General features: G+C 41.2%; 1 protein-coding gene across 3 annotated transcripts; it reads right to left on the reverse strand.

Annotated features, from left to right (window-relative positions):
- Positions 1 to 837: 837 nt before the first annotated feature.
- On the reverse strand, positions 838 to 27,495 carry LOC121866174 (mucin-5AC-like). 3 transcript variants are annotated; one of them, XM_042365776.1, is made up of 9 exons: positions 26,741 to 27,309; positions 8,461 to 9,417; positions 7,176 to 7,412; positions 6,226 to 6,365; positions 5,256 to 5,360; positions 4,667 to 4,705; positions 3,137 to 3,269; positions 1,870 to 1,908; positions 838 to 1,039 (listed from the first exon to the last, which is right to left on the reverse strand). In XM_042365776.1, the coding sequence occupies exons 2-9, from the start codon at positions 9,375 to 9,377 to the stop codon at positions 964 to 966; spliced, it is 1,686 nt and encodes a 561-aa protein (XP_042221710.1). In that variant the 5' UTR covers positions 9,378 to 9,417; positions 26,741 to 27,309; the 3' UTR covers positions 838 to 963. The 3 variants fall into 3 exon arrangements, with proteins under 3 accessions (XP_042221710.1, XP_042221709.1, XP_042221712.1); XM_042365775.1 differs by lacking the exon at positions 26,741 to 27,309 and adding an exon at positions 27,381 to 27,495 and having other exon boundaries at positions 839 to 1,039; XM_042365778.1 differs by lacking the exons at positions 4,667 to 4,705; positions 26,741 to 27,309 and adding an exon at positions 27,381 to 27,494 and having other exon boundaries at positions 843 to 1,039.

Here is a 27,495-nt window from a genome sequence, read left to right on the forward strand (position 1 = left end):
TCCAGGAATATCAAAAGGGGTGTCCAAGAAGGTGTGGATGGGGTAACTTGGCTAGCATAGCGAGCCCACCCAGCTGAGGGTTTTGGAGGGTGTTTAATCCCCAACTTTTTTAACCTTCTCAATATCGTGGGCCATTTTGAAGCCATGGGCACTGAATATTAGGAGACATTCTGATGTCAATAGTAATTACTTTTTACTAAACAAAAATGACCGAGTAATATACTAGATTAAAGTAAAAGTATTGAAGTATTGGAATTTTTGATGAAAAAGGAGGTCGGACCCCCAGGACCCCCTGGATCCGCCCTTTATACTGTGTCCTCTCACATCACAGCCTTGGATTTGTTTGCTTAATCCTCCTGATCCATCCTTTCTTGACCTGACTAACAAAGGCTTTTCGCGCGCGTTTTTTTTTGCACGTGACTTAAAACACAACTACTGACATTCTTTTAAATTATCCGTGTTGCATAACTGTTTTATTACACCATATGCTTTTATTGCTGTTATTTATGAATGTGATACACTTTTCCAAAGTACGACGGCAAAATAGACTAAATCAATATTTGACACTCCACTGAAGAGTCGACATTTTGGCCTTCAAATTCGGGATAATATAACGTGGGTGGTGAACGTTATGGCAGCAAGGGAGGACACTAGTCTCACCCTTGACGTCAGCCACACAGGGGTCACATTACCTCGTCAAGCACACACGTGTCACACTCGTCCCCAAGTCTTGTAAAAAACCAGTTAAGATTCTTCTATTTATTGAGAAATCACCAAATTCTGTATAAATTACGATTTGATTAACGAGTTATAATTTAGAGCATATACAGGTAACAAACTCCTCATGGCCTACATTGCAAGAAGACCTTTATGAATTAAAGTGTCATGGGAAAATGTAATAATATTGGCGGGCGGTAACTGAGCACAGGTGTGTGAGGAACACCTGTGGCGGGTGGGAGGTGATCAGCTGGTCGCAGGGCTGCCAATCCCCACCTTTCCCCAGAAGTGTAGCCCAGGTCTGCCATCCATTCCCAGGACACTTCATCGGATAAAGAACACCTAATTACTGAGTTTGTTGCAGGAAGTACCATATTGATGACTATTTTTTTTAACTATATTTCTATTTTTACATTTCTGATCGTTACATAATATAACCTTGATGTGTTATATTACTAGATTTCGCTGAGGTTATGTATCTGTAGATAAACCATATAGACTCACGCACTACATACATACCCACATGTTACACTATATAAGGATGATTGACTGAGACCAATAACCTTCTATGTTTTTTTGGAAACTTCTGACTGGCCATAGATGATCACGTAGATAATCATAATATATACCTGGTGGACAGTGGGAGTAGTGTTAGTACAGGGGAGGACTATTACACACACACACATACACGTCTCTCCCTCTAACTACCACCCTGTCGAGTGACGAGACCGGGTAATTAACTGGCATATGAACAAACAGATGATTAAATAAATGTTTATGTGAGTATGAATAAGTGTCAACAGCCAACAGTATCGTGATCGGTTCCCCCTGACACAACTTACTGGAGACGGTATCTGGGCTTGGTTGGGTTAGGTTAGGTTAGGTTAAGTGTTGGATTGGATTGAATTGAGTTCGGATTGGTTTAAGTTTAACTGGGATAACTTAGGCAGGTTTGTGTTAAGTTAGGTTAAATTTGATTGGTTTAAATTAGGTTAGGTTTCATTTGGATTATTTCCTATAGTTATCTTACACATAACCGGAAATTCATTAAAAACTAAATAAAGTCTTATGTCACGATGGCAGATTCCCGAAGGTTACAAAGATAAATTTTTCTCCTAACTATAATCACAAAACACACATTCGGACACTTACCTCAGCGTCTCTAGTTTGGAAGGGAAGCGATCTCTGCCGCTGGAACATAGAAAATAATATTAGTTAGACTGGTAGACTCTCTCCCTATCGGCGACTGTTCTACTATGAATATTAATGTACTGCATCGGGTGTTTACAAGGTCCCTTGATGTTTGTGTTTACAGAGTCCCTTGATGTTGCTTGTGTTTACAAGAGTCCTTGACGCTATTTGTGTTTACAGGAGTCCTTGATGTTGCTTGTGTTTGGGGAGTCCTTGACGCTATTTGTGTTTACAGAGTCATGATGTTGCTTGCTTGTGTTTACAAGGTCCCTTGACCTTATTTGTGTTTCTAGAGGTCCTTGATGTTGTTTGTGTTTACAGGGGTCCCTTGATGTTGCTTGTGTTTACAAGAGTCCCTTGATGCTATTTGTGTTTAGAGTCCCTTGATGTTGTTTGTGTTTTACAGAGTCCTTGATGTTGTTTGTGTTTACAGAGTCCCTTGATGTTGTTTGTGTTTACAGAGTCCCTTTGATGTTGTTTTGTGTTTACAGAGTCCCTTGATGTTGTTTGTGTTTACAGAGTCCCTTGATGTTGTTTGTGTTTAGAGTCCCTTGATGTTGTTTGTGTTTACAGAGTCCTTGATGTTGCTTGTGTTTACAAGGGGTCCCTTGATGTTGCTTGTGTTTACAGAGTCCTTGACGCTATTTGTGATTACAGAGTCCCTTGATGTTGCTTGTGTTTACAGAGTCCATGATGTTGTTTGTGTTTACAGAGTCCTTGATGTTGCTTGTGTTTACAGAGTCCTTGATGTTGCTTGTGTTTACAGAGTCCTTGATGCTATTTGTGATTACGAGTCCCTTGAAAAAGTTGTATCTCTAAAACATTGATATATACTCTCCATCACTTTCTACACTAAAGTCAAGGAAAAAAGTCCTGTCAGTCCTCCCATCTGAGACTCATGAACCTGTGAATCCGAGACATCATAGATTGTTAGGCCCATAGATGGTGTATTGGGTCGCGTGTCTCGGATTCACAGGTTCATGAGTCTCCAGGGTTCATGGATAGGAGAGAGGACTGACAGGACTCTTTTCAGTGACTGAACGCTGTGACCTAGACTAATGCTAGACTGTATAAAACTGTTAACACGGTGCTAGACTCAAGAAAGACTGTATAGGCTGTATTACTGATCTGGACTTTACTAGACTTAGGAAGACTGTACTAAACCCAAGCTAAACTATAGACTTAAAAATAGACTCTATACTTAAAACTGTACTAGAGTGTCAAGTACCTGAGACTGTCCATCTTATTACACTTCTTGCCCAGGGGCTTAGAGAAGGGTAGTCTCTCCCTCAGTAGATCGAAGGCGTTGTTCATGTCTCGCATCCGGGTCCTCTCCCTGTCACACGCCGACCTCTTGTATTCTGTCACGACACACACAGACAAACACACGTAAATTAAATGATGTTTTAAGGCTCTTTATTAAGAAAAAAAAATAGGGGAATATTAAAGTTTTTCTTCGGGAATATACTCTTTTTTTTATAGTCCTATGATATTTTTTTTGGTGGACTTTAAACGGTTTTAAGATCTATAAAAGTTTCTGGTGATTAGAAATGTTTTTGGAGTTCCCATAAATGTTGTGAGGGGAGTATTAACGGTTTAATTGCACTATGAATGTCTTAAGAGGACTATAAACGATTTAAGGGGACTGTGAACGTTTTAAGGGGACTGAACGTTTTAAAGAGAATATGAACATTTTTGGGAAGAATTACGAACTTTTTTTTTTTGGGGGGGGGTTATGAACATTTATATAAGTCCCATGAACGTGTGTATAGGAGACGTTCATAGCGTATGTGTCTATGTATGACTTAACCTCGAGTGCAATCCGGTTCTGAAACTCCCTATTACACCCTGACTTGCTTTAAGGCTCTGAACGTTTATACATAGCATGTTGTAAAAACAAATTTAAGGACTTTGAACGTTTTTTAGGGGACCTTGAACGTTTTTAAGGAGCTCCATGAAATCTTTAGGGGATAGTGAAGTTGCTAGCGTGCCTTGAACGTTCTTTTTAATCATATGAACATTTTTAAGGATTTATAATGTGTTTTATGGGAACAATTGCAGTTTTTCTTAAGACCAGTGAAAGCTTTTATGAGACATTAGAATGTTTGCAAGTATTTACATGTGTTTTTGAGGGATACTGAACGCTTATTTTCTTTAGATAGTGAACCTAGAACCTAACCTAACCTAACTTAACCCACCCATGAACCACAACTGTAAAGCCTGCGGTCGCTGGATCTGTTCCTCCAAGCAATCTAAGCAAACGATATGTCAGAAGCGGTCACACAAAATCAAACTTAATAAACGATCAACTTAAAGAAAACAATAATAATAATAATAACAATAAAAATATCTCCCACCTTAATTAATGTATAATATAAAAGCAAAAGAAGCAAAGAGGAGGAAAATACATTAGAGTCTATACAGTTTTTAAAAAAAAAAAAAAATATATATATATATATATATATATATATATATATATATATATATATATATATATATATATATATATATATATATATATATATATATATCACTCACAGGAAAATAAATATGTGTTGTATGGTTAACTGTCACACCTGTAGACACCTCACGCCATTGTTCCTTCCCTCGGTAGATATTAACTCGAGGCCGGAGAAAGGGAGAGAGTCAGGAACTAAAGAAAATGAAGAAGAAGGAGTTAAAGAGAGAGAGAGAGAGAGAGAGAGAGAGAGAGAGAGAGAGTGAAGGTGAGTTAGCTTAGACAAAGAGACCTACTCACCTTCGCCGCCCCTCCCCCTCCTGTGGTTCTCCCCTTTATCTGAGAAGGTAAGAAGGTAGCAAGTGTTCACCCATCTCTAGACAGACAACGTAAATACTTCAAAAATTGCATTCGTTTACGCAGGTATAAGGCGGAAGTGATGTCTCAGATCCACAGACACATGTCTATGGATGTGATGTCACAGCCTGAATGAAATATGAAACATGGCGACTTGCATACGGATATGATGTCACGACCCGAGGGAAAATTAAAGAAGAAAATGCCGATTGCTTACAGATGTGACGTCATGGTTTGTGGGAAACATGACAAACGGATGTAACGTAATGACTTGATGGAAACATGGCCGATTTTTTTTGCAAATATGACGTCAGAGCCTTAGGGAAACATAAAAAAGTCTACAAAAGTCAAAATAGAAAGAGGTCACAAGATCAGAAAAAAAAGTCACTTGGTTACCGGATTTGACGTTATAGCCTAAAAAAAAAAATCATGGATGGTGAGATGCTAGCCGAAAACACACGCAGAGATATTAAGAACAAAATTACGATATATCTAGACTAAGATTGTGGCAAAACTATGCTGGGCGATTTACCTTCTCTGGAGAGCTTCTCATGGACCCGCTGTGAACGTGTCTTGCCTCCCCGTGAGCCAGGCCCGGTGCGAGGCTGGACGTTCTCCCCGATCAGTGTTCCCATACCTAACGGTGTGTTGAAGAAGTAAAATTAAACATAATCACATAATTCACTGCGGTAAATCACGCAGGATAAACATTCATCAACAAAATTCTAAAGTCGACAAAATACATCCCAAGTATACGTCTCTTCCTGTTAGGGTAAATAAAGTTAGCAGAGAACCCAGCTGGTGTCTCACAGGAGGGGTGTGTAAAACAAGAGATCCAGGTGACATATTGTGAGGCGTATCTCTAGCGAGTTAGGATTCGTACCTTTGTTGATTAAATAAAGTCGTGATAAAAACCTATTACCCCTAATAAATCGACCAGCATCCTTGTGGGTTAACCACCAGACCACAAAATTAATGTTAAGTGATATTAAATGTCGATAATGCTTCCTATGAATCTATGATAATACTATAATTATACTCAGTACCTGGCAGACCTTTCCAGCACCTCTACTGTGGGATCTCCTGTCACAGTAATGGTGGTGTGACTTTTTCTAACCCTGGGGTACTCCTCAAGTTAGACAAGACCCGGCCATAAGCCCCCCATACAGTTCCAAGTGGTGGTGGCCGACCAGTTAAGTGAGCTCTACAAGTGGGTACTAGCCTAAATCAGAGTGTACTGATGTATATAAGTGGATGCTAGCCTAAATCAGAGGGTACTGATGTATATAAGTGAGTACTAGCCTAAATCAGAGGGTACTGGTGTATATAAGCGGGTACTAGCCTAAATCAAAGGGTACTGGTGTGTATAAGTGGGTACTAGCCTAAATCAGAGGGTACCGGTGTGTATAAGTGGGTACTAGCCTAAATCAGAGGGTACTGGTGTGTATAAATGGGTACCGACGTAAGCCAGAGAGTACTGGTGTGTATAAGTGGGTACTGACCAGGTGTGCAGGTGGAGGTGGTGAGGGGCAGGTGGGAGCGGGGCAGGGAGCGAGGGATGGTACAGCTGGCCATCGTGGTGTGAGGATATCCCAGTTGTAGACTGCCGCTGCTGCCTCCCACGCTGCTCGGCTCCGCGTACCTGACGGCAAAACACGAGGGGTGAAGTGTAAGGGATGAGAGATACTGGATGATGAGTGAGGGATGATGATTCATTAGTGAGGGGTGAGAGATACTGGACGATGAGTGAGGGATGATGATTCATTAGTGAGGGGTGAGGGATACTGGACGATGAGTGAGGGATGATGATTCATTAGTGAGGGGTGAGAGATACTGGACGATGAGTGAGGGATGATGATTCATTAGTGAGGGGTGAGAGATACTGGACGATGAGTGAGGGATGATGATTCATTAGTGAGGGGTGAGAGATACTGGACGATGAGTGAGGGATGATGATTCATTAGTGAGGGGTGAGAGATACTGGACGATGAGTGAGGATGATGATTCATTAGTGAGGGGTGAGAGATACTGGACGATGAGTGAGGGATGATGATTCATTAGTGAGGGGTGAGAGATACTGGACGATGAGTGAGGAGTAAAGGGCCATTAGTGAGTGGTGAGGTGAAAGTGACCAGAAAAAAAAAGAATACGTCCGCCAACCCAAACAAGATTTTTCACTTTATTTATCATCTCTTAAATCTAAATTAAATACTTCAGGTCTTCATCTTATACACACACACACACACACACACACACACACACACACACACACACACATAAGCACACATTAACGTTTCCTATACAAACATATAGACACTATTGATCTCTCCTATACACACACACACTACCAAGCTGTCCTATACACATACACGCACACACACGCACACACACACACACACACACGCACACACTGTCTTAGACTATACACTATAAACTAATAATCAAAACTCACCTTAACGCATATTCAGGAGAGTAATTATGCATGGTAGGCAGGAGGTGAGAGTGGACGGAGTCTGTGGGCGTGAGGAGGGTGGTGGGCGGGCTGATGGGCTGGTAGGTGCCTAGAGCTCCCACGGCTTCCACGTAGAGCGACTCGTGGGTGTACGGTAGGGTGGAGGGCGGGGGCGGCGAGGGTAGGCTGGTGGCTGGACCTTGGTACGGTGGGGTGTACACTGATGACGTCACTGTCCTGAAAGTGGAGGAGGAGTGTGAGAAGACGGTGGAGGAGGAGGAGGAGGAGGAGGAGTGAGAAGATAAATGATGAAGAGGAGGAGGGGGAGGAGAAAGAGTGAGGAGGTAAGAGGAGGAGGAGGAAGAGGAGTGAGAAGATAAGAGGAAAAGAAGAAGGAAGAGGAAGAGTGAGATAATGGAGAAGGAAGAATAAAAACAAAATAAGAAAGATGGGAAATAAAACGAAATGAAAGTCAAGGAAAAGAAAGACGAAACCAGTGATGAATTTCAGTGTTTAACGAAAGGTAACTGAGAGAGGGAAGAGAATAACTGAATAAGTAAGTGATTAAAAGTCAACACAATACAATGATGAAGACAAACTCAGGACAAGATGGCCTTTATCCCCTTAATGAGGTCAAGGTGCCAGGCAGTGAGAGGACTGAGGTGTAGGGCGGCCATTAGTCAAACTCCTAAAATAGTTAGGTAAATAATTATGCCTAAAATCAACTAAATTTAGGTATAAAGGATAGATATAGTATTTCCGTATCATAATAGGAATACATCTGTACTCAAAACCTACTGAATTTAAGTATTAAGTTAGTACAGTTACAGTGATACTCATGTGGTGATAAAAGTGGTGCCTTAAGAATAAGTACAATGTTAATATAACTCTTATAGTGTGCTTGTATTCGTTATATAATGGAGTGAGAGGTAACACCGCCAGTGCTCTTAAGCTCCTCGTCTGTTGTTAAATCTAAGACTGAGCGATTCAAGTTTTATGAGAAGTTGACTAAAAAAAAAAAGAGTGGCTCCGATAAGTGTATAGCCAAGGTGAAATGATAGTGTTGAAACGAAAAGAAAACTGAAAGATGGAGATTTCTGGGAGAGATGACTGAAAAGGCAAGAAATGGAAGGAAGAGAAAGCGAGGTAATGAATGTCAAGTGGAAACATTGAATAAAGATTGATGGGAGAGGGACAGGAGTGATGAAGGTAATAAATGACTAACATATTTTATGACTTTATCCGGGAAGCATGGGAAAAATCACAAGGAAGTGTTATTACTGACCTTAAGGTGGTGTAGGAGGGCGGGGGGTCGAAGGGGTGTGTCGAGGGTGGGTCTGATGAGAGGGTGGTGAGGGAGTCAGACCCTCGGAACACATCCCCGACTCTACTGAAGGCGCTTTCGATGCTGGGCAGTTTGGCGGCAGTGACAGGCACCAGGTCACTATTGTTCAGGGAGTCGTCACTGCGGAAGAGCTCGGAGGGAGGTAGACCGAGACTCTCAGTGCTGCTCCCGCCAGAGACGTCCATGACACCAGAATCTACCGAGACGTTTCCTGTGGGCGATGGCGGGGCTACAGGGGCAGTTCTAGCTAGTAGTGGATCCCCGCGTGGTCCCCCTGGGCTAAAGTCCACAGGGGCGTCCTGAGGGGCGCTGTTTTTGTAAGGGTACGACACAGATTGGCTCGTGGTGTCCGTCTTGTCAGGGTCTGAGGAGGGGACGACGGGCAGGGTGATGACGCGGCCGTGGTGGCGCAACTGGATCACGTCTCCGCGACCCGGGATGCGAGTAATGTTGCTCTCAGAGTCTGGGAAGAAATGGACCTCGACTGCATTTTCTGGCAGGATCAGACCCCCAGGCACTTTACTCAGAGTATCACCGACTCCGCTGCTGCTGCTGTTGATGCTATTATTGCTATTGGTGCTGCTTCCTCCACTGATACTCTTGCTGCTTTTGTTGCCGGTTGTTCCTATAGTCGACGTTATTACTTTCACTACGGTTCTGTTGCTATTGCTGTTGGTAGTGTTGGCGCGGCTGCTGGTGCTGCTGCTGCTACTACTGGTGGTGGTGGTAGTAGTAGTACTGGTGTTGGAGGAGTTAATGCGACTGGCAGGCCGGTTCTTGAGGGAGGCACCTCGGGCACCTCCTCCTCCACCATCTCCTCCTGACGACAACTTGACGAACTTCTGGAACTTGGGCATGATGACCACGGTGGACTAGAAGAATGGCTGCCTTCACCTCCTGTTGGTACACAAGAACGCGTATGTTTGTATGTTAAACAAACTTAGCCACGGGCATCACACACACACACAAACATATTATGAATAAAGATGAAAGCTAAGGTGCTCCAGTGTTTCCCTTTTCCTGTGTGGTTTTAATGAGATTTATCTTGTGCACGCTTCCATTGTGGATCTACATGAAATATATATATATATATATATATATATATATATATATATATATATATATATATATATATATATATATATATATATATATATATATATATATATATATATATATATATATTTCATGTAAATCCACAATGAAAACGTGGATAAGATAAATCTTGATAAAATTACACGGGAAAATGGAAACAACGGAGTACCTTAGCTTTCGTCTTTATTCAAGACATCTTCAGAGGCAACTGAAGATGTCTTGAATAAAGACGAAAGCTAAGGTACTCCGTTGTTTCCATTTCCCGTGTGATTTTATCAAATTTATCTTATCCACATTTTCATTGTTGGTTACATGAAATATATATATATATATATATATATATATATATATATATATATATATATATATATATATATATATATATATATATATATATATATATATATATATATATATATATATATATGTATATACTGATAACACAAAAGGAAGAAGAAACACACGAGGATTCCCAAAAGCGCTTTCGTGTAATTTCACATCTTCGGGGTGAATTCGAAAGCGCTTAGCACTATAGTCTTCTTTCACTTAATGATTTATCAACATATATACCTAGATCACCTTGCACCTACAATGCTTATATGTATATATATATATATATATATATATATATATATATATATATATATATATATATATATATATATATATATATATATATTTTTATTTATTTATTTTTTTTTCCTGGCGCTCCATGGAGATATTTATTTTGACGTACTGTACAGGCAGGCACAGGTATATCATTACGGATATTGATCTACAGGAGTTTTAGGCAGGTGCAGTTATCTTTCTTATGTCACACCACAAACAGTTGTTCGTGTTACACAGGTGTCCTTATCGAGTAAATGCCATAATTGTATGTGAAATGATAATATATTTAACTTATGTATAGTATTTGTCATAAACACGTGTCATAATTCATAACAATGTGTCATAGTCATAGTACCACTCACACAGAACATAAGAACATAAGAATGGAGGAAACTGCAGCGGGCCTATTGGCCCATACTGGGCAGTCCCGTTTACACCCAACCCCTATTGCTCATATAAGCATCCAACCTATGTTTGAAGCTATCCATCGTATTCGAGTTAATGATATTTGGAAACTTGTTCCATTCATCCACTACTCTGTTTCCAAACCAGTGTTTACCTATTTCACGCCTAAATCTAAATTTGTCTAATTTAAAACCATTGTTACGAGTTCGCTCCTGGCTGGATAGTGTGAGTACCTTTGTAATGGCCCCTTTGTTTAGCCCTGACTTCCACTTATACACTTCTATCAGGTCGCCCCTCGCTCTACGTCTCTCGAGGAAGTGCAAATTAAGATGCTTTAACCTGTCTCTATACTCAAGGTTCCTAATGCCCGGGATTAGTCTTGTCATTCGCCTCTGAATTCTTTCCAAGGATTCTATATCCATTCTGTAATACGGTGACCAGAACTGAACTGCGTAATCCAGGTGTGGTCTCACAAGTGCAAGATACAGTTTTAGGATGACCTCGCTAGTCTTGTAGCTAACACTCCTTTATATGAACCCAAGTACTTTATTAGCCTTGTTACGAGCAAAAACACATTGTTTACTTGGTTTAAGGTTCCTAATTATCATTACTCCTAAATCTCTCTCGCAGTCGGATTTCTCTATGGCATCGTTGTTCATCTGGTATCTGGTTTCCCTGTTTACATCTCCTATACTGAGTACTTTACATTTGTCCACGTTGAATTTCATCTGCCATATTTCAGACCATTCGAAAAATTTGTTTAGATCTTCCTGTAGTTTTGCCGAGTCCTCGTCAGATTTAATAACATGTCCTATTTTAGTGTCATCAGCAAATTTACTTATGTTGCTGTCTATGCCGATATCTATGTCGTTTATGTATATAATAAATAATAATGGTCCAAGTATTGAGCCTTGGGGAACTCCACTAGTGACGTTGCTCCAATGGGACTTAGTGCCGTTAATGCTCACTCGCTGTTTCCTGTCCTGTAACCACGCCCTAATCCATTTAAGGATATTACCTTTGATGCCATGTGCTTGTACCTTACTAATTAGTCTTTCGTGGGGGGACTCTGTCGAAGGCTTTGCTAAAGTCGAGATATACCACATCATAATTGTGCCCCTCGTCCACCGATTCGAAAACTGATGAAAAGAATGTGAATAGATTAGTTAGACATGAATCCTCTTGTGAAGCCATGCTGGGAATCATTGATCAATCAGTGCTTTTTCAGGTGATTTCGAATAGAGTTTGAAATGATTGCTTCCAGTAATTTGCCTACTATTGATGTTAGACTGATTGGGCGGTAGTTAGAGGATAGTGATCTATCCCCCTTCTTGAAAATCGGTATTACATTCGCTATCCTCCAGGATTCTGGTACTACACCTGTTTTTAAGGACATGTTAAACAACTTTGCTAAGGGCATACTAAGCTCTTCCTTACATTCCTTTAATACTGTACTCTGGCAAATATCTTATTGGGACCAGGTGACTTATTAGGCTTTAGTTTGTCTATTTGCTTACTAACATCGTTACTAGTCACTACTATCTCGCTTAATTTGTTTTCTTCACTATCTCTGAATAGAGTCGGTGCCTCGGGCATCATGTTTAAATTTTCGGTGGTGAAAACTGTTGAAAAATATTTATACAAATTATTGCTCATTTCTCCGTCGTTATCAGTGAGCTCGCAGGTATCTGACCATATTGGTCCAATCTTTTCTCGTGTTTTAGTTTGATACATTTGGTAGAATCCTTTGGGGTTTGTCTTCACCTCTCTTGCTATCCTTACCTCATTATTCCTCTTGGCTTTCCTTATCTCGGTTTTAACCCTACTCGCCAATACCTTATAATAATCCTGGAGGTAAATTTCGCCACGATTTATCCTTCTACCTATAGCCTTCCTTTGGCCAATGATGTTCTTTAAATAATTATTTACCCATTTAGGGTCATTGTTGTCTGATCTGAATTTTTTGTATGGGATGTTCTGCCTTTGTGCATTAAGTAACTCATTATTTAAATTGTCGTGGAACTTGGCAATCTCAGATCTCGTTATCAGGTTGGTGTCATCTGTCAGGTTCACGGCCAAGAGTGACACCCCCTCTCTCAGCTGCCTCTTTAAACTGTCAAAGTTTGCCCTTCTGAAATCTGGTACTTTAGTGGAATTTTCCTTAAGTCTGCCCTGAAAATCTAACTGGAATCTAATTTCTTTGTGATCTCTGTTTGCAAGTTCGTTCCCTACCTCGACATTGCTAATGAGGTTTTCTCTGTTCGACAGAACTAAATCGAGTATATTATTACCCTGGGTGGGTTCGGTTATATATTGACTTAGGAAACAGTCCTGGATCGTCTCGAGAAAATCCTCTGATTCTGAGTTACCCGTAAGTCAGTCGAATCTATTTGGCCAAGGTTAAAGTCACCTACTATACAGACTTTGTTGTGTATGGAAGCCCTGCGCATTTCATCCCAGATAAGTCTCTCATTGACTCTATCAAGATTGGGAGGTCTATATATTACTCCTGTGATTAATTTTTCCCAACCATCGATTAATTCTATCCAAATTATTTCTGTATTCCGCTCAGTTTTTATTTCCTTATTTATTTCACACTTCATATTATCCCTGACATAGATTGCTACTCCGCCTCCTTTCCTGGTCTGCCTACGGTATGGAACAATTTGTAACCCGCAATTTGGTATTCGACCGGTAACTCACGTGTGTCTAGGTTGATCCATGTTTCAGTGAATGCTATTATATCGATTATTTCGGTACATACCAAGGCCCTAATATCACCCATTTTGTTTCTCATACTTCTACTGTTCGCGTAGTAGACATTTAAGTTAGTTGTGTTCTGAGTCCTCCCTTTACCGCGTTTAGTTTTAAGCTCCCTGTCTAATTTAGTTTTGTCATCATTCCAAACACTATTTCCCTGTAATCTTTCACTTTGTTTACCCGCTCCCACTGCAGTCACCTCCACCCCCGTGCCCATATGTTCCCCTAGCAGTTTAAAGACTTCGGTATCTTTTGAACTGCCCCCTCTAGAGACTCAGGCAGGGTTGCCACCCCATCCCTAGACAGATGCACCACATCTCTAGCATAAAGGTCCCTTCTGCCGTAGAAGTTGTCCCAGTTGTCAATGAATGGGACTGATATTGACTTGCAATATCTGTCAAGACGGTCGTTGACACCAACTGCCCTTGACAACCATTCGCTGCCAACTCTCCTTCTAGGCAGGACACCGCATATGATAGGGATCCCTCCCTTAGTCCTAATACGATCTATAGCTGCCTTGAACTTATCAAGAAGGTCCTCGCTCCTACACCGGCCAATATCATTGCCTCCTGCACTGAGGCAGATAATGGGTTTGTTCCCATTACCAGACAAGATATTGTCCATTCTGTCAATTATATCCCCCACCCCAGCTCCTGGTAAACACACCCTCATCCTATTTTTGTTTTTACCACAAAAAGCCCTGTCCAAGTACCTTACCTGTGAGTCACCAACAATTAAAGTGTCATAATAGTTCAGATGTCATAATTAGGCAAATATGCAGGAACAATAATTAAACGTATCATAACTAAATATATATCATCATTACACAGGTATTATAATAACACAAGTGTCATAATTAGGTAAATGCGTACGGTAGGTGTTATAGTAGTACTGGTGTCATAATTACGGAGGTGTCGCAGTCACAAAGGTATTATAATTACAGAGGTGTGATATAATTTTACAAAATAAAGTACACATATATCAACCAAGGTGATAATGGGTCCAACAGATAGTGTAGCAACAGTCAACAGGTAGTGCAGGAACAGTCAACAGACAGTATACCTACTGTTAACAGGTTACCACACACACACACAGGAACACACACACACACACACACAAGTGTGTGGTGTTGTCAAGTTGGTTGGTGGCAAGAGTGTGGTGTTGTCAAGTTGGTTGGTGGCAAGAGTGTGGTGTTTTCAGGTTGTTTGGTTGGTGGCAAGAGTGTGGTGTTGTCAGGTTGTTTGGTTGGTGGCAAGAGTGTGGTGTTGTCAAGTTGGTTGGTGGCAAGAGTGTGGTGTTTTCAGGTTGTTTGGTTGGTGGCAAGAGTGTGGTGTTGTCAAGTTGGTTGGTGGCAAGAGTGTGGTGTTTTCAGGTTGTTTGGTTGGTGGCAAGAGTGTGGTGTTTTCAGGTTGTTTGGTTGGTGGCAAGAGTGTGGTGTTTTCAGGTTGTTTGGTGGCAAGAGTGTGGTGTTGTGTTGGTTGGTGTGGTGTTGTCATGTTGGTTGGTGGCAAGTGTGTGGTGTTGTCAGGTTGTTTGGTTGGTGGTTGTGGTGTTGTCAGGTTGTTTGGCAGAGTGTGGTGTTGTCATGTTGGTTGGTGCAAGAGTGTGGTGTTGTCATGTTGGTTGGCAAGTGTGGTGTTTTCAGGTTGTTTGGTTGGTGGCAAGAGTGTGGTGTTGTCAGGTTGTTTGGTTGGTGGCAAGAGTGTGGTGTTGTCAGGTTGTTTTGTGTTGGTTGGTGGCAAGAGTGTGGTGTTGTGTTGGTTGGTGGCAAGTGTGTGTTTTCAGGTTGTTTGGTTGGTGGCAAGAGTGTGGTGTTGTCATGTTGGTTGGTGGCAAGAGTGTGGTGTTGTCATGTTGGTTGGTGGCAAGAGTGTGGTGTTGTCATGTTGGTGGCAAGTGTGTGGTGTTGTCAGGTTGTTTGGTTGGCAAGAGTGTGGTGTTGTCAGGTTGTTTGGTTGGTGGCAAGAGTGTGGTGTTGTCATGTTGGTTGGTGGCAAGAGTGTGGTGTTGTCATGTTGGTTGGTGTGGTGTTTTCAGGTTGTTTGGTTAAGAGTGTGGTGTTGTCAGGTTGTTTGGTTGGTGGCAAGATGTGTTGGTGGCAAGATGTGGTTGGTTGGTAGTTGGTGGTGGCAAGAGTGTGGTGTTGTCATGTTGGTTGTGGCAAGAGGTGGTGTTGTCATGTTGGTTGGTGGCAGAGTGTGGTGTTGTCATGTTGGTTGGTGGCAAGAGTGTGGTGTTGTCATGTTGGTTGGTGGCAAGAGTGTGGTGTTGTCATGTTGTTGGTTGGTGGCAAGAGTGTGGTGTTGTCGTTGTTGTCATGTGTTGGTTGGTGGTTGTGGTGTTGTCATGTTGGTTGTGGCAAGAGTGTGGTGTTGTCATGTTGGTTGGTGGCAAGAGTGTGGTGTTGTCATGTTGGTTGGTGGCAAGTGTGTGGTGTTGTCAGGTGCTATAGCCCCTGTTATCTCCCGACGGATCGTGAGAAAGTGAATATTGATTTTTCTCATAGTGTAGTTAATGTTGTGACTCTCTCTCTCTCTCTCTCTCTCTCTCTCTCTCTCTCTCTCTCTCTCTCTCGTAAAAACAAGGACCAAAATAAGATCACATGAATATTCGGCCCCCAGATGATGTCACCTGACCTAACTTAACTTACCTGGGTTAGATTAGATTAGGTTAGATTAGGTTAGGTTAACATAATAATAGTAATAATGACTGCCTAAGACGACCAAGGAGTAAATTTGTTTAAGGTGTAGAAGCTGTCGCCAACACTACAACCACGGCGTCCTATAAGTTAACGAGCTGTATGACCCACAATATCATGGAACAATCCAGGAAAGGCCGGACAACTTGCTGACTGCATTGGCTAACCACACACACACACACACTACACCACATGAGGCCCCTCATAACACCATCTGTGAGGGAATTACTACATCACGTCAAGCCCCTCATAACGCCATCTGTTGTTACTACACCACGTGTCTGCTGTTCAACACCTCAGCTCACATGATCTACGTGACCTCCGCTGTAAACATTAATCTGTATGTTCACTGTATGTTCCTTCACCTTTCTCTAATGAAGGCTTTTATTAAACCACAAATGTATGTAATAAGTTATTTATGTCCAATGTATATTTTCAGCCTTCGGGCTGCAGAACTTTTTCAATAAACCGTTTATTATTATTATTATTATTATTATTACTATTATTATTATTATTATTATTATTATTATTATTATTATTATTATTATTATTATTATTATTATTATTATTATTATTATTATTATTATTATTATTATTATTATTACACGCACACATACACACACACACAGGAAACTTCAAGGGGCCAGTAGATACGAAGCAACACAAAAGGCTTCTCTATGGATTGGAAGAATGATTATGGGAACGTTTTGAAGAGCGACTGTGTGATTGATTAGCCATTCACAGTGTACCAGACGATGGATTGGAATTTGGATTGGCAAGTGTATCAGTAAAGATTCAGTTTGGAGAAGGTAATGAAAGAATAATTAACTCTTCAAGGACAATGGTTTAACGTTTTGAGTAAGATTGTTTAACCCGTAAAGGATGATGGTCTGAGGAAATTATTTAAACCGTCGTCATCAAAGGATTAAACTAACGAGCGACAAGAACGCGTCAGATTAAAACTATTTAATAAGACCAGTGTAATAATTGTGCGTCCAAGATAATGTTGTGACCCCATAACACATTACTTACCCTCGACCTTCACCAATGGAGTACTGTAAGTAAATTCGTGAATAAAGTTGTTTAATTGTTCATGTCTTTTGGAATTTATGTATTATGTCTGTTCGAGAGAGAGAGAGAGAGAGAGAGAGAGAGATAAATAAATAGTTTCTTTCTGAAGACGAGCAACGGAATATATTATATAATATAATTTTTTATAATAACAAAAACAGCAAAACCCATAAAAAAGATAATTACATATAAAAAACAGTCGTATGAATGTATGTATGTATGTATGTATGCATGTATGTATGTATAGGCGTTTATTGTAAGGCGCTTTAAGAAGCAAGGAATAGCTAACGCGTTAGCTTTCCCAGACTGTCATTAAAAAATACGACATTGTACCGTGTCTTGGGAATAACTGTTATCCAACACAGTCTTCAGAAAACAATAAAATTAGGAGAACTGTTATTTGGATACAATACGGAAAGAAATAGTGAAGAAAATATATAGAAAATTATGGAAAGAAAGACAAAAAAGGAAAAAAAAGTCAATCAGTCAGCAATAAATAAGTATAAAACAAAAAAAAAACAGACCCGTTGTAAAGGCAATTTCTTCAGGACACTGAAACCACACGAAACAACCAGAGCAGCTGTAAGCTTCTTCTCTCGCGGCTAGGTTTTCGCATATTTGTGCACGAAATACGACGAATTTCAAGTTCGTTTAAGTCTTAAATATTGCACTTACAGAAGTGTAATCAACTTGTTCACCCTTATTTAAAGTATCTTCTGGGTAATGATATTAAAGTCTTAATCATATTTGAGCAATTAACAATATTGTTACACCAAAGTCACCAACGGCTAATGAAATAGGACAGCGCCCACTTAAAAAGGGCAGAGCCAAAACAGGTTTCAACTAGGCGCAATGCTTTTCAATTCTTTCTCGCCATACACTTTGTTTTAGGTCCTATCCAATATACTACCGTATATAGAATTATTACAAGTGATCGTGGGCCCTTCTTGCCCGGTGGCCAGGGCTGGATTAAGCTTAATAGGGGCCTGAGGCACAGATCAACTTGGGGCCCCTACCCTCAAGGTATATATAAACAACAAGAAAAAAATATACCCAAATTTATCAATGATTTCATCAATATTAAGCTTCTGTAAAATAACACATTTAATGTTCATAAGAGACAGAAAATTGAGACTTTGCTCGGACATCGTTGAACGAAGTTCATGTTTTATACGCTTCAACTTCGAGAATGTTTGAATTTGGGGGCCCCTTAGAGTCGGGGGGCCTGAGGCCAGTGCCTCAAGTGCCTCATGGTTAATCCGGCACTGCCGGTGGCGAGTCCGGTGGTACAGTTTACTGAGGCGTGAAAGTTCGAACGCTCGCGCTTGGCTAGCGCGCAACCGCCGTCTGGCTGGCAGCGTACAGCGACATCGTTTTCCAGATGTTCGTGGTTGTTATAATCATAGTCGTGGGTGATATAATCATAGTCGTGGTTGTTATAATCATGGTCGTGGTTGTTATAATCATGGTCGTAGTTGTTATAATCATGGTCGTGGTTGTTATAATCATGGTCATGGTTGTTATAATCATGGTCGTGTTATAATCATGGTGTTATAATCATGGTCGTGGTTTATTTATAATCATAGTCGTGGTTGTTATAATCATGAGTCGTGGTTGTTGGCTATAATCATGGTCGTGGATCATGGTATAATAATCATGGTCATGGTTGTTATAATCATGGTCGTGGTTGTTATAATCATGGTCATGTGGTTGTTATAATCATGGTCATGGTTATTTATAATCATGGTCGTGGTTGTTATAATCATGGTCGGTCGTGGTTGTTATAATCATGGTCGTGGTTGTTATAATCAATTATTGGTATAATCATGGTCGTGGTTGTTATAATCATGGTCGTGGTTGTTATAATCAGGTTATAATCATGGTCGTGGTTGTATAATCATGGTCGTGGTTGTTATAATCATGGTCGTGGTTGTTATAATCATGGTCGTGGTTATTATTCAATTTATAATCATGGTCGTGGTTGTTATAATCATGGTCGTGGTTGTTATAATCATGGTCGTGGTTGTTATAATCATGGTCGTGGTTGTTATAATCATAATAATCATATATAATGGTCGTGGTTGTTATAATCATGGTCGTGGTTGTTATAATCATGGTCGTGGTTGTTATAATCATGGTCGTGGTTGTTATAATCATGGTCGTGGTTGTTATAATCATGGTCGTGGTTGTCATAATCATGGTCGTGGTTGTTATAATCATGGTCGTGGTTGTTATAATCATGGTCGTGGTTGTTATAATCATGGTCGTGATGTCGTGGTTGTTATAATCATGGTCGTGGTTGTTATAATCATGGTCGTGTGTTGTTATAATCATGGTCGTGGTTGTTATAATCATGGTCGTGGTTGTTATAATCATGGTCGTGGTTGTTATAATCATGGTCGTGGTTGTTATAATCATGGTCGTGGTTATTTATAATCATGGTCGTGGTTAGGAATCATGGTCGTTGGTTGTTATAATCATGGTCGTGGTTGTTATAATCATGGTCGTGGTTGTTATAATCATGGTCGTGGTTGTTATAATCATGGTCGTGATTGTTACAATAAGGGTCGTTGTTATAATCATGGTCGTGGTTGTTATAATCATGGTCGTGGTTGTTATAATCATGGTCGTGGGTGATATAATCATAGTCGTGGTTGTTATAATCATGGTCGTGCTTGTATAATCATGGTCGTGCTTGTTATAATCATGTATTGCTTGTTATAATCATGGTCGTGAGTTGTTATAATCATGGTCATGGTTGTTATAATCATGGTCGTGGTTGTTATAATCATGGTCGTGGTTGTTATAATCATGGTCGTAGTTGTTATAATCATGGTCGTGGTTGTTATAATCATGGTCGTGGTTGTTATAATCATGGTCGTGGTTGTTATAATCATGGTCGTGGTTGTTATAATCATGGTCGTGGTTGTTATAATCATGGTCGTGGTTGTTATAATCATGGTCGTGGTTGTTATAATCATGGTCGTGGTTGTTATAATCATGGTCGTGGTTGTTATAATCATGATTACGTGGTTGTTATAATCATGGTCGTGGTTGTTATAATCATGGTCTGGTTGTTATAATCATGGTCGTGGTTGTTATAATCATGGTCCTGGTTGTTATAATCATGGTCGTGATTGTTACAATAAGTCGTACCTGAGACTAACACAGGTAAAATAAACCCCAGACCTAATCTTTAATCTCATAAACCCAGATTAACCTCACCTAATCAATAGGATTAGAGACCATTAGGATTGTACCACCAATACCGATACATTTCACACTGGATTAATAACAAAACATTTAATCACATTTCCAATAGCTAATGTCTTACGGATATCTTATCAAGTTGTGAGTCTTACATGTCTATATAATTATGTTTTATTCTTACAAATATTTATAGTTCGTTGTGTATTGTATTGTATGGTATGGTATTGTATGGTATTGTATGGTACATTACTGTATTGTACTGTCACATGAATAAGTATACTGTACACACTGTAGCTGTAAGGTCCGAAAATGGTCTGGTAACGTTGAAACTGCGCATCCAGACACATGTTATCACTAACTATTTTCTGTTTCCCCTTCTTTATTCTTCTATTTACTCATCTTCCTTCCTTTACTAATCCAAACAACATTAAAAAAAAAGTAGGCTAAGAAAAAGTGGGGGAGGAGGAGGGAGCCGTAAGATAACTGCAATCGTGGGCTGACAGCGTACAGCGAATGAGGGTGAGCCAAGTCTGTAGACTTGCCTCATTTTCCAGCATAAATAAAATGGTTAATTAATGGCTTCCTAAAGAAACCATCGACATGGGACCAGGTTTGTTCCACTCTACGAATTTTTTGCGATTTTTCCACCAAGTTTGATGAAAAACGATTGTGCCGTTTCGGCTGCCCAGAACAGACACACACACAAACAGACAGACAGACACACGCCTAGTCCCATAGTTTATTAGACTGATATTATATCACAGTTTTTTATTGCCTTACATGCCTCCAACTCTTCAATATTAATCAAAATATTTTCCATAAGAGGCCATGATCAGCGTATTTTCAGTGGGAGAAATTGCTAATTGGTTGTTAGCTATTCGGGTGCTGCTGCCCGCTGCACACGTTAAAGCCTGATAGATGTGTTAGCTTTTCCTCTCAGGGTGTCATGAGCACAACTCAGCAGCAGCGTCTGCCCAGACAGAATAGATAACGCGTTAGCTATTCCGTGCATCTAAAACGCCATACAATAACCGCCTTATGTATGTATGTATGTATGTATTTTAGAAATGTGTGTGAGGGAAGGGTGTATAGTTAAGGTGTGTGGTGAGAAGGGTGTATAGTTAAGGTGTGTGGGAGGAAGGTGTATAGTTCAGGAGTGTGTGTGAGGGAAGGGTGTATAGTTAAGGAGTGTGTGTGAGGGAAGGGTGTATAGTTAAGGTGTGTGGGGAGGAAGGGTGTATAGTTAAGGTGTGTGGTGAAGGGTGTATAGTTAAGGTGTGTGGTGAGAAGGGTGTATAGTTAAGGTGTGTGGGGGAGGGAAGGGTGTATAGTTCAGAGGGTGTGTGAGGGAAGGGTGTATAGTTAAGGGTGTGTGGGAAGGGTGTATAGTTAAGGGTGTGGGGAGGAAGGGTGTAAAGTTAAGGTGTGTGGGGAGGGAAAGGGTGTAAAGGTTAAGGTGTGTGTGAGGAAGGGTGTATAGTTAAGGTGTGTGGTGAGAGAAGGGTGTATAGTTAAGGTGTGTGTGGGGAGGGAAGGTGTATAGTTCAGGAGTTGTGTGAGGGAAGGGTGTATAGTTAAGGAGTGTGTGTGAGGGTGTATAGTTAGGGTGTGGGAGGAAGGGTGTATAGTTAAGGTGTGTGGTGAGAAGGGTGTATAGTTAAGGTGTGTGGTGAGAAGGGTGTATAGTTAAGGTGTGTGGGGAGGGAAGGGTGTATAGTTCAGGAGTGTGTGTGAGGGAAGGGTGTATAGTTAAAGGTGTGTGTGAGGAAGGGTGTATAGTTAAGGTGTGTGGGGAGGGAAGGGTGTAAAGTTAAGGTGTGTGGGGAGGGAAGGGTGTAAAGTTAAGGTGTGTGTGTGGGAAGGGTGTATAGTTAGGTGTGTGGTGAGAAGGGTGTATAGTTAAGGTGTGTGGGGAGGAAGGGTGTATAGTTCAGGTGTGTGTGAGGAAGGGTGTATAGTTAAGGAGTGTGTGTGAGGAAGGGTGATAGTAAGGAAAAGGTGTGTGTGAGGGAAGGGTGTATAGTTCAGGTGTGTGTGTGAGGAAGGGTGTATAGTTAAGGGTGTGTGTGAGGAAGGGTGTATAGTTCAGGTGTGTGTGAGAGGAAGGGTGTATAGTTAAGGAGTGTGGTGAAAGGGTGTATAGTTAAGGTGTGTGGGGAGGAAGGTGTATAGTTCAGGAGGTGTGTGTGTGAGGAAGGGTGTATAGTTAAGGTGTGTGGTGAGAAGGGTGTATAGTTAAGGTGTGTGGGGAGGGAAGGGTGTAAAGTTAAGGAGTGTGGTGAGAGAAGGGTGTATAGTTAAGGTGTGTGGTGAGAAGGGTGTATAGTTAAGGTGTGTGGGGAGGGAAGGGTGTAAAGTTAAGGTGTGTGGTGAGAGAAGGGTGTATAGTTAAGATGTGTGGTGAGGGAAGGGTGTATGGTTAAGGTGTGTGGCGAGGAAGGTAGTGTAGCTTGTGTAGATGTGTGGGTGTAGAACTCAGGCAGCAGCTAACACCTGTGCTAGACCTGGGGGGGTAGGTGTTGTGGGTGGCAGGTACACTCATTATATAACACCTGTGCGTTACTCACCACGCCTTCTCTATCTCTCTCAGTCTCTTTCTCTCTTTTTCTAGCTTTAACTCTTCGTTTTAACTCCCTACGCCAGAACAAGCAATAAACAACGTCTGACTAGAGCTCCCCAGCCACCCATCACTGATTTGAGAGTGAGAATTCTGGCAGTTGACCGCCAAACAGCCCCAGTGTCTGACGTGGCGATGTTACGACCGGGATAATGATCTACAGTATATGTCGTCCTCTTCAGTAAGAAAACTAGGTCCTCCTACTCAACGGTGAGGCACCTCGTACTTAATGGTTTAGTGTCCTCGTACTCAGGGAATAAAGACCTCGTACTCAAGGGGTTGAGTACTTCATACTTAAAGGGTTAGAGCCTTTTACTCAATGGTAGTGGCGTTACTGTATATATTCAGGATTAGTGCTGTTACTAGATGTACTCAAGGCTACTGTAATGGCGCTACTGCCACTATATGTTCTCAAGGCTAGTGGTACACCTACTAACACTTAGGATTAGTGGTACTACGACTAACACTTAGGGATAGTGGCACTATTATTGACACTTAGGGCTAGTGGCACTATTATTGACACTTAGGGCTAGTGGCACTACTACTACTAACACTTAGGGCTAGTGACACTACTACTACTAACACTTAGGGATAGTGGCACTACTACTACTAACACTTAGGGCTAGTGGCACTACTACTACTAACACTTAGGGCTAGTGGCACTACTACTACTAACACTTAGGGACAGTGGCACTACTATTGACACTTAGGGCTAGAGACACTACTACTACTAACACTTAGGGCTAGTGGTACTACTACTACTAACACTTAGGGCTAGTGGCACTACTACTACTAACACTTAGGGATAGTGGCACTACTACTAACACTTAAGGCTAGTGGCACTATTATTGACACTTTAGGCTAGTGGCACTATTATTGACACTTAGGCCAGTGGCACTACTACTACTAACACTTAGGATAGTGGCACTACTACTACTAACACTTAGGGATAGTGGCACTACTATTGACACTTAGGGCTAGTGGCACTACTACTAACACTTAAGGCTAGTGGCACTATTATTGACACTTAGGCTAGTGGCACTACTACTACTAACACTTAGGGCTAGTGACACTACTACTACTAACACTTAGGATAGTGGCACTACTACTACTAACACTTAGGCTAGTGGCACTACTACTACTAACACTTAGGGCTAGTGGCACTACTACTACTAACACTTAGGATAGTGGCACTACTATTGACACTTAGGCCAGGAGACACTACTACTACTAACACTTAGGGCTAGTGGTACTACTACTACTAACACTTAGGGCTAGTGGCACTACTACTAACACTTAGGATAGTGGCACTACTATTGACACTTAGGGCTAGTGGCACTACTACTAACACTTAGGGCTAGTGGCACTACTATTAACACTTAGGCTAGTGGCACTACTACTAACACTTAGGCTAGTGGCACTACTACTAACACTTAGGCTAGTGGCACTACTACTAACACTTAGGCTAGTGGCACTACTACTAACACTTAGGGCTAGTGGCACTACTACTAACACTTAGGCTAGTGGCACTACTATTAACACTTAGGCTAGTGGCACTACTATTAACACTTAGGGCTAGTGGCACTACTACTAACACTTAGGGCTAGTGGCACTACTACTAACACTTAGGCTAGTGGCACTACTACTAACACTTAGGGCTAGTGGCACACTACTAACACTTAGGGCTAGTGGCACTACTACTAACACTTTAGGCTAGTGGCACTACTATTAACACTTAGGGCTAGTGGCACTACTACTAACACTTAGGGCTAGTGGCACTACTATTAAAACTTAGGCTAGTGGCACTACTACTAACACTTAGGGCTAGTGGCACTACTATTAAAACTTAGGCTAGTGGCACTACTACTAACACTTAGGCTAGTGGCACTACTATTAACACTTGGCTAGTGGCACTACTACTAACACTTAGGGCTAGTGGCACTACTATTAAAACTTAGGCTAGTGGCACTACTACTAACACTTAGGGCTAGTGGCACTACTACTAACACTTAGGCTAGTGGCACTACTATTAACACTTAGGCTAGTGGCACTACTATTAACACTTAGGCTAGTGGCACTACTAACACTTAGGGCTAGTGGCACTACTATTAACACTTAAGGCTAGTGGCACTACTACTAACACTTAGGCTAGTGGCACTACTACTAACACTTAGGCTAGTGGCACTACTACTAACACTTAGGCTAGTGGCACTACTATTAACACTTAGCTAGTGGCATTACTAACACTTAGGCTAGTGGCACTACTACTAACACTTAGGGCTGTGGCACTACTACTAACACTTAGGGCTAGTGGCACTCTATTAAAACTTAGGGCTAGTGGCACTACTACTAACACTTAGGGCTAGTGGCACTACTATTAAAACTTAGGGCTAGTGGCACTACTACTAACACTTAGGGCTAGTGGCACTACTACTAACACTTAGGGCTAGTGGCACTACTACATACGTAAGGTTATCTTTAATCTTTGTTATTCATCTATGTATCTATAGTACTTGTTATCTATCTATCTATCTATCTATCTATCTATCTAACTATCTATCTATCTATCTATCTATCATCCTTGTCCTTTATCATCTTGTTATCTATCTATCGTCCTTATCATCTGTGTGTGTGTCATCCTTGTAATTTATTTACCATCTCTGTAATCTATCACCTTATCTATCCATTATATTTGATCTATTTACTATCCTAGTTATCTATCCAGCGATCCTCGTTGTTTAAATCTATCTGTTATCTATATTCCAATCTATATTCTTTGTTATCTGTGGATCTATCAGTCTTGTTATCGATCTACTCAGTGATTCTGGATATAAGCACAACCCGTTATCTTGAGGAAGCTTAGATCACAATATTAACACCAGGCTTGAGGGTGTTTCCGTATCTCTAGTTCTCTCGAAATATTTGTCCCCTCACACACGCACACCAGTCATAACAACACACAAATATAACTGGTTTAATTATAGTAGGATAGTCTTTTATTTAAAGTAGAGGAAACTTTGCGATATCACGTTATTAAAAACTATCTGAAGCTTTGAGAGAGAAATTTTCTTTGTCATTTAATAGTATTTCAACCTTATCGCAATAGGATAACATACCATAACATAACGATAACACAACGCTCGTCACTTTGTATAGTAAAGGATGACTAAAGTGATACGAGATTATTTTTTTGTATGATGGACAAGGAGAGCGACACTGCAACCTACACTCACGATCAGCTTTGCCTTGTGCATCTTGGAATTAAAAAATCACCCAAGGGCGTCTGACACGTAGGTCTGGCGTCATATAGCACATTGGGTGTTTGTGAGCCAGTTGGGTTTAACAAGATGGTTTATACTACTGTTTGTGACTCATACACCACATATTGCCTCCTCAGAGAGAATTTGAATCTGGGACGAGTGGACTACCAACCCAGTATGATAACCAACTCTGCCCTGTACTGTACTTGGATGACAGTCGGAAACTAGCCTAATCTAAAACTGCCATACTTTCTTACCATAAATATCCAGATCTAACGTTAACCACTAGAGCAATAAGTTTCCAGTATAGTAATGGTAATTATTTGGTGTTATTAATGTTACCGTCTTCGGAAGCGGTTGTCCCAAAAACATTCTGGGGTGTTTGAGTGTCCGACTGTACAACTCAGGGTTACGTTGGTCATCGTAGTTGGTATTCGTGTATTTTTAACACCGATCAGCGGCTATGAAGTAGGAGGTGTGAGGAGAGAAACTCACCTTTCAGCAAGATCAGTTCGAGGGAGGGGGGGGGGGCGTCATTGCCAGAACATCATTCGGTGTTTCTAGTTGCCTTTGTAACTACTACATTGTGAGGGAGGCAGTTTGGGGTGACAAAGGTGCCCGTTGGTCATTTCCCTCTTGGAGATATACTGTGCATCTGATTCGTAGTTGTTACACAGAGTGTTCCGTGTTAGCGATGTATAATCCTAGGCACAGTGAACACGGGTCTGAGGCCGAGCCATCTTAGAACTTAACATGTTCCCCCAGAGCGCCACGTCACCAACCGCTCGGTTTTCTTCGTCGCCTGCCCCTCATCCCTTCGTCAGAGATCGGCAGCGGGCGGACCAGGGCATCGCCAGCCTCAACCAACTAACACATAGACGCACACATGCTGTCCCAGGGATGTATGAGTGTGACAAGTGTTAGTTCAACGCTAATTCTGCCCAGGTGATACCAGCTAAACAGGTGGCAAGGAAGAACACGGGTGGTTCAGACACTTGCATTTCACACAGATGCTAATCACACATGTGTACACGTGTCTTAACCCCTTCTCACCCCTCTGTATCTCTGCACTTGTCACTTTATGCCTCTACGTTCACAAATGTTATCCCCTTCAGGTACAGTGCATGGGTCTTACCTCTGTGACGCAGGAGTTGGTGATGGTAGTCGGACAGCGAGCTGCAGGTGTGACGCAGGTGTGAGCTGTTTGGATGCGGAAACACGTGTGCCGCCACCGGCCCTCCACCACCCCC

The sequence above is a fragment of the Homarus americanus genome, unplaced genomic scaffold (genome assembly GCF_018991925.1).
Source record: "Homarus americanus isolate GMGI-L3 unplaced genomic scaffold, GMGI_Hamer_2.0 scaffold41267, whole genome shotgun sequence".
Lineage (NCBI taxonomy): Eukaryota > Metazoa > Arthropoda > Malacostraca > Decapoda > Nephropidae > Homarus > Homarus americanus.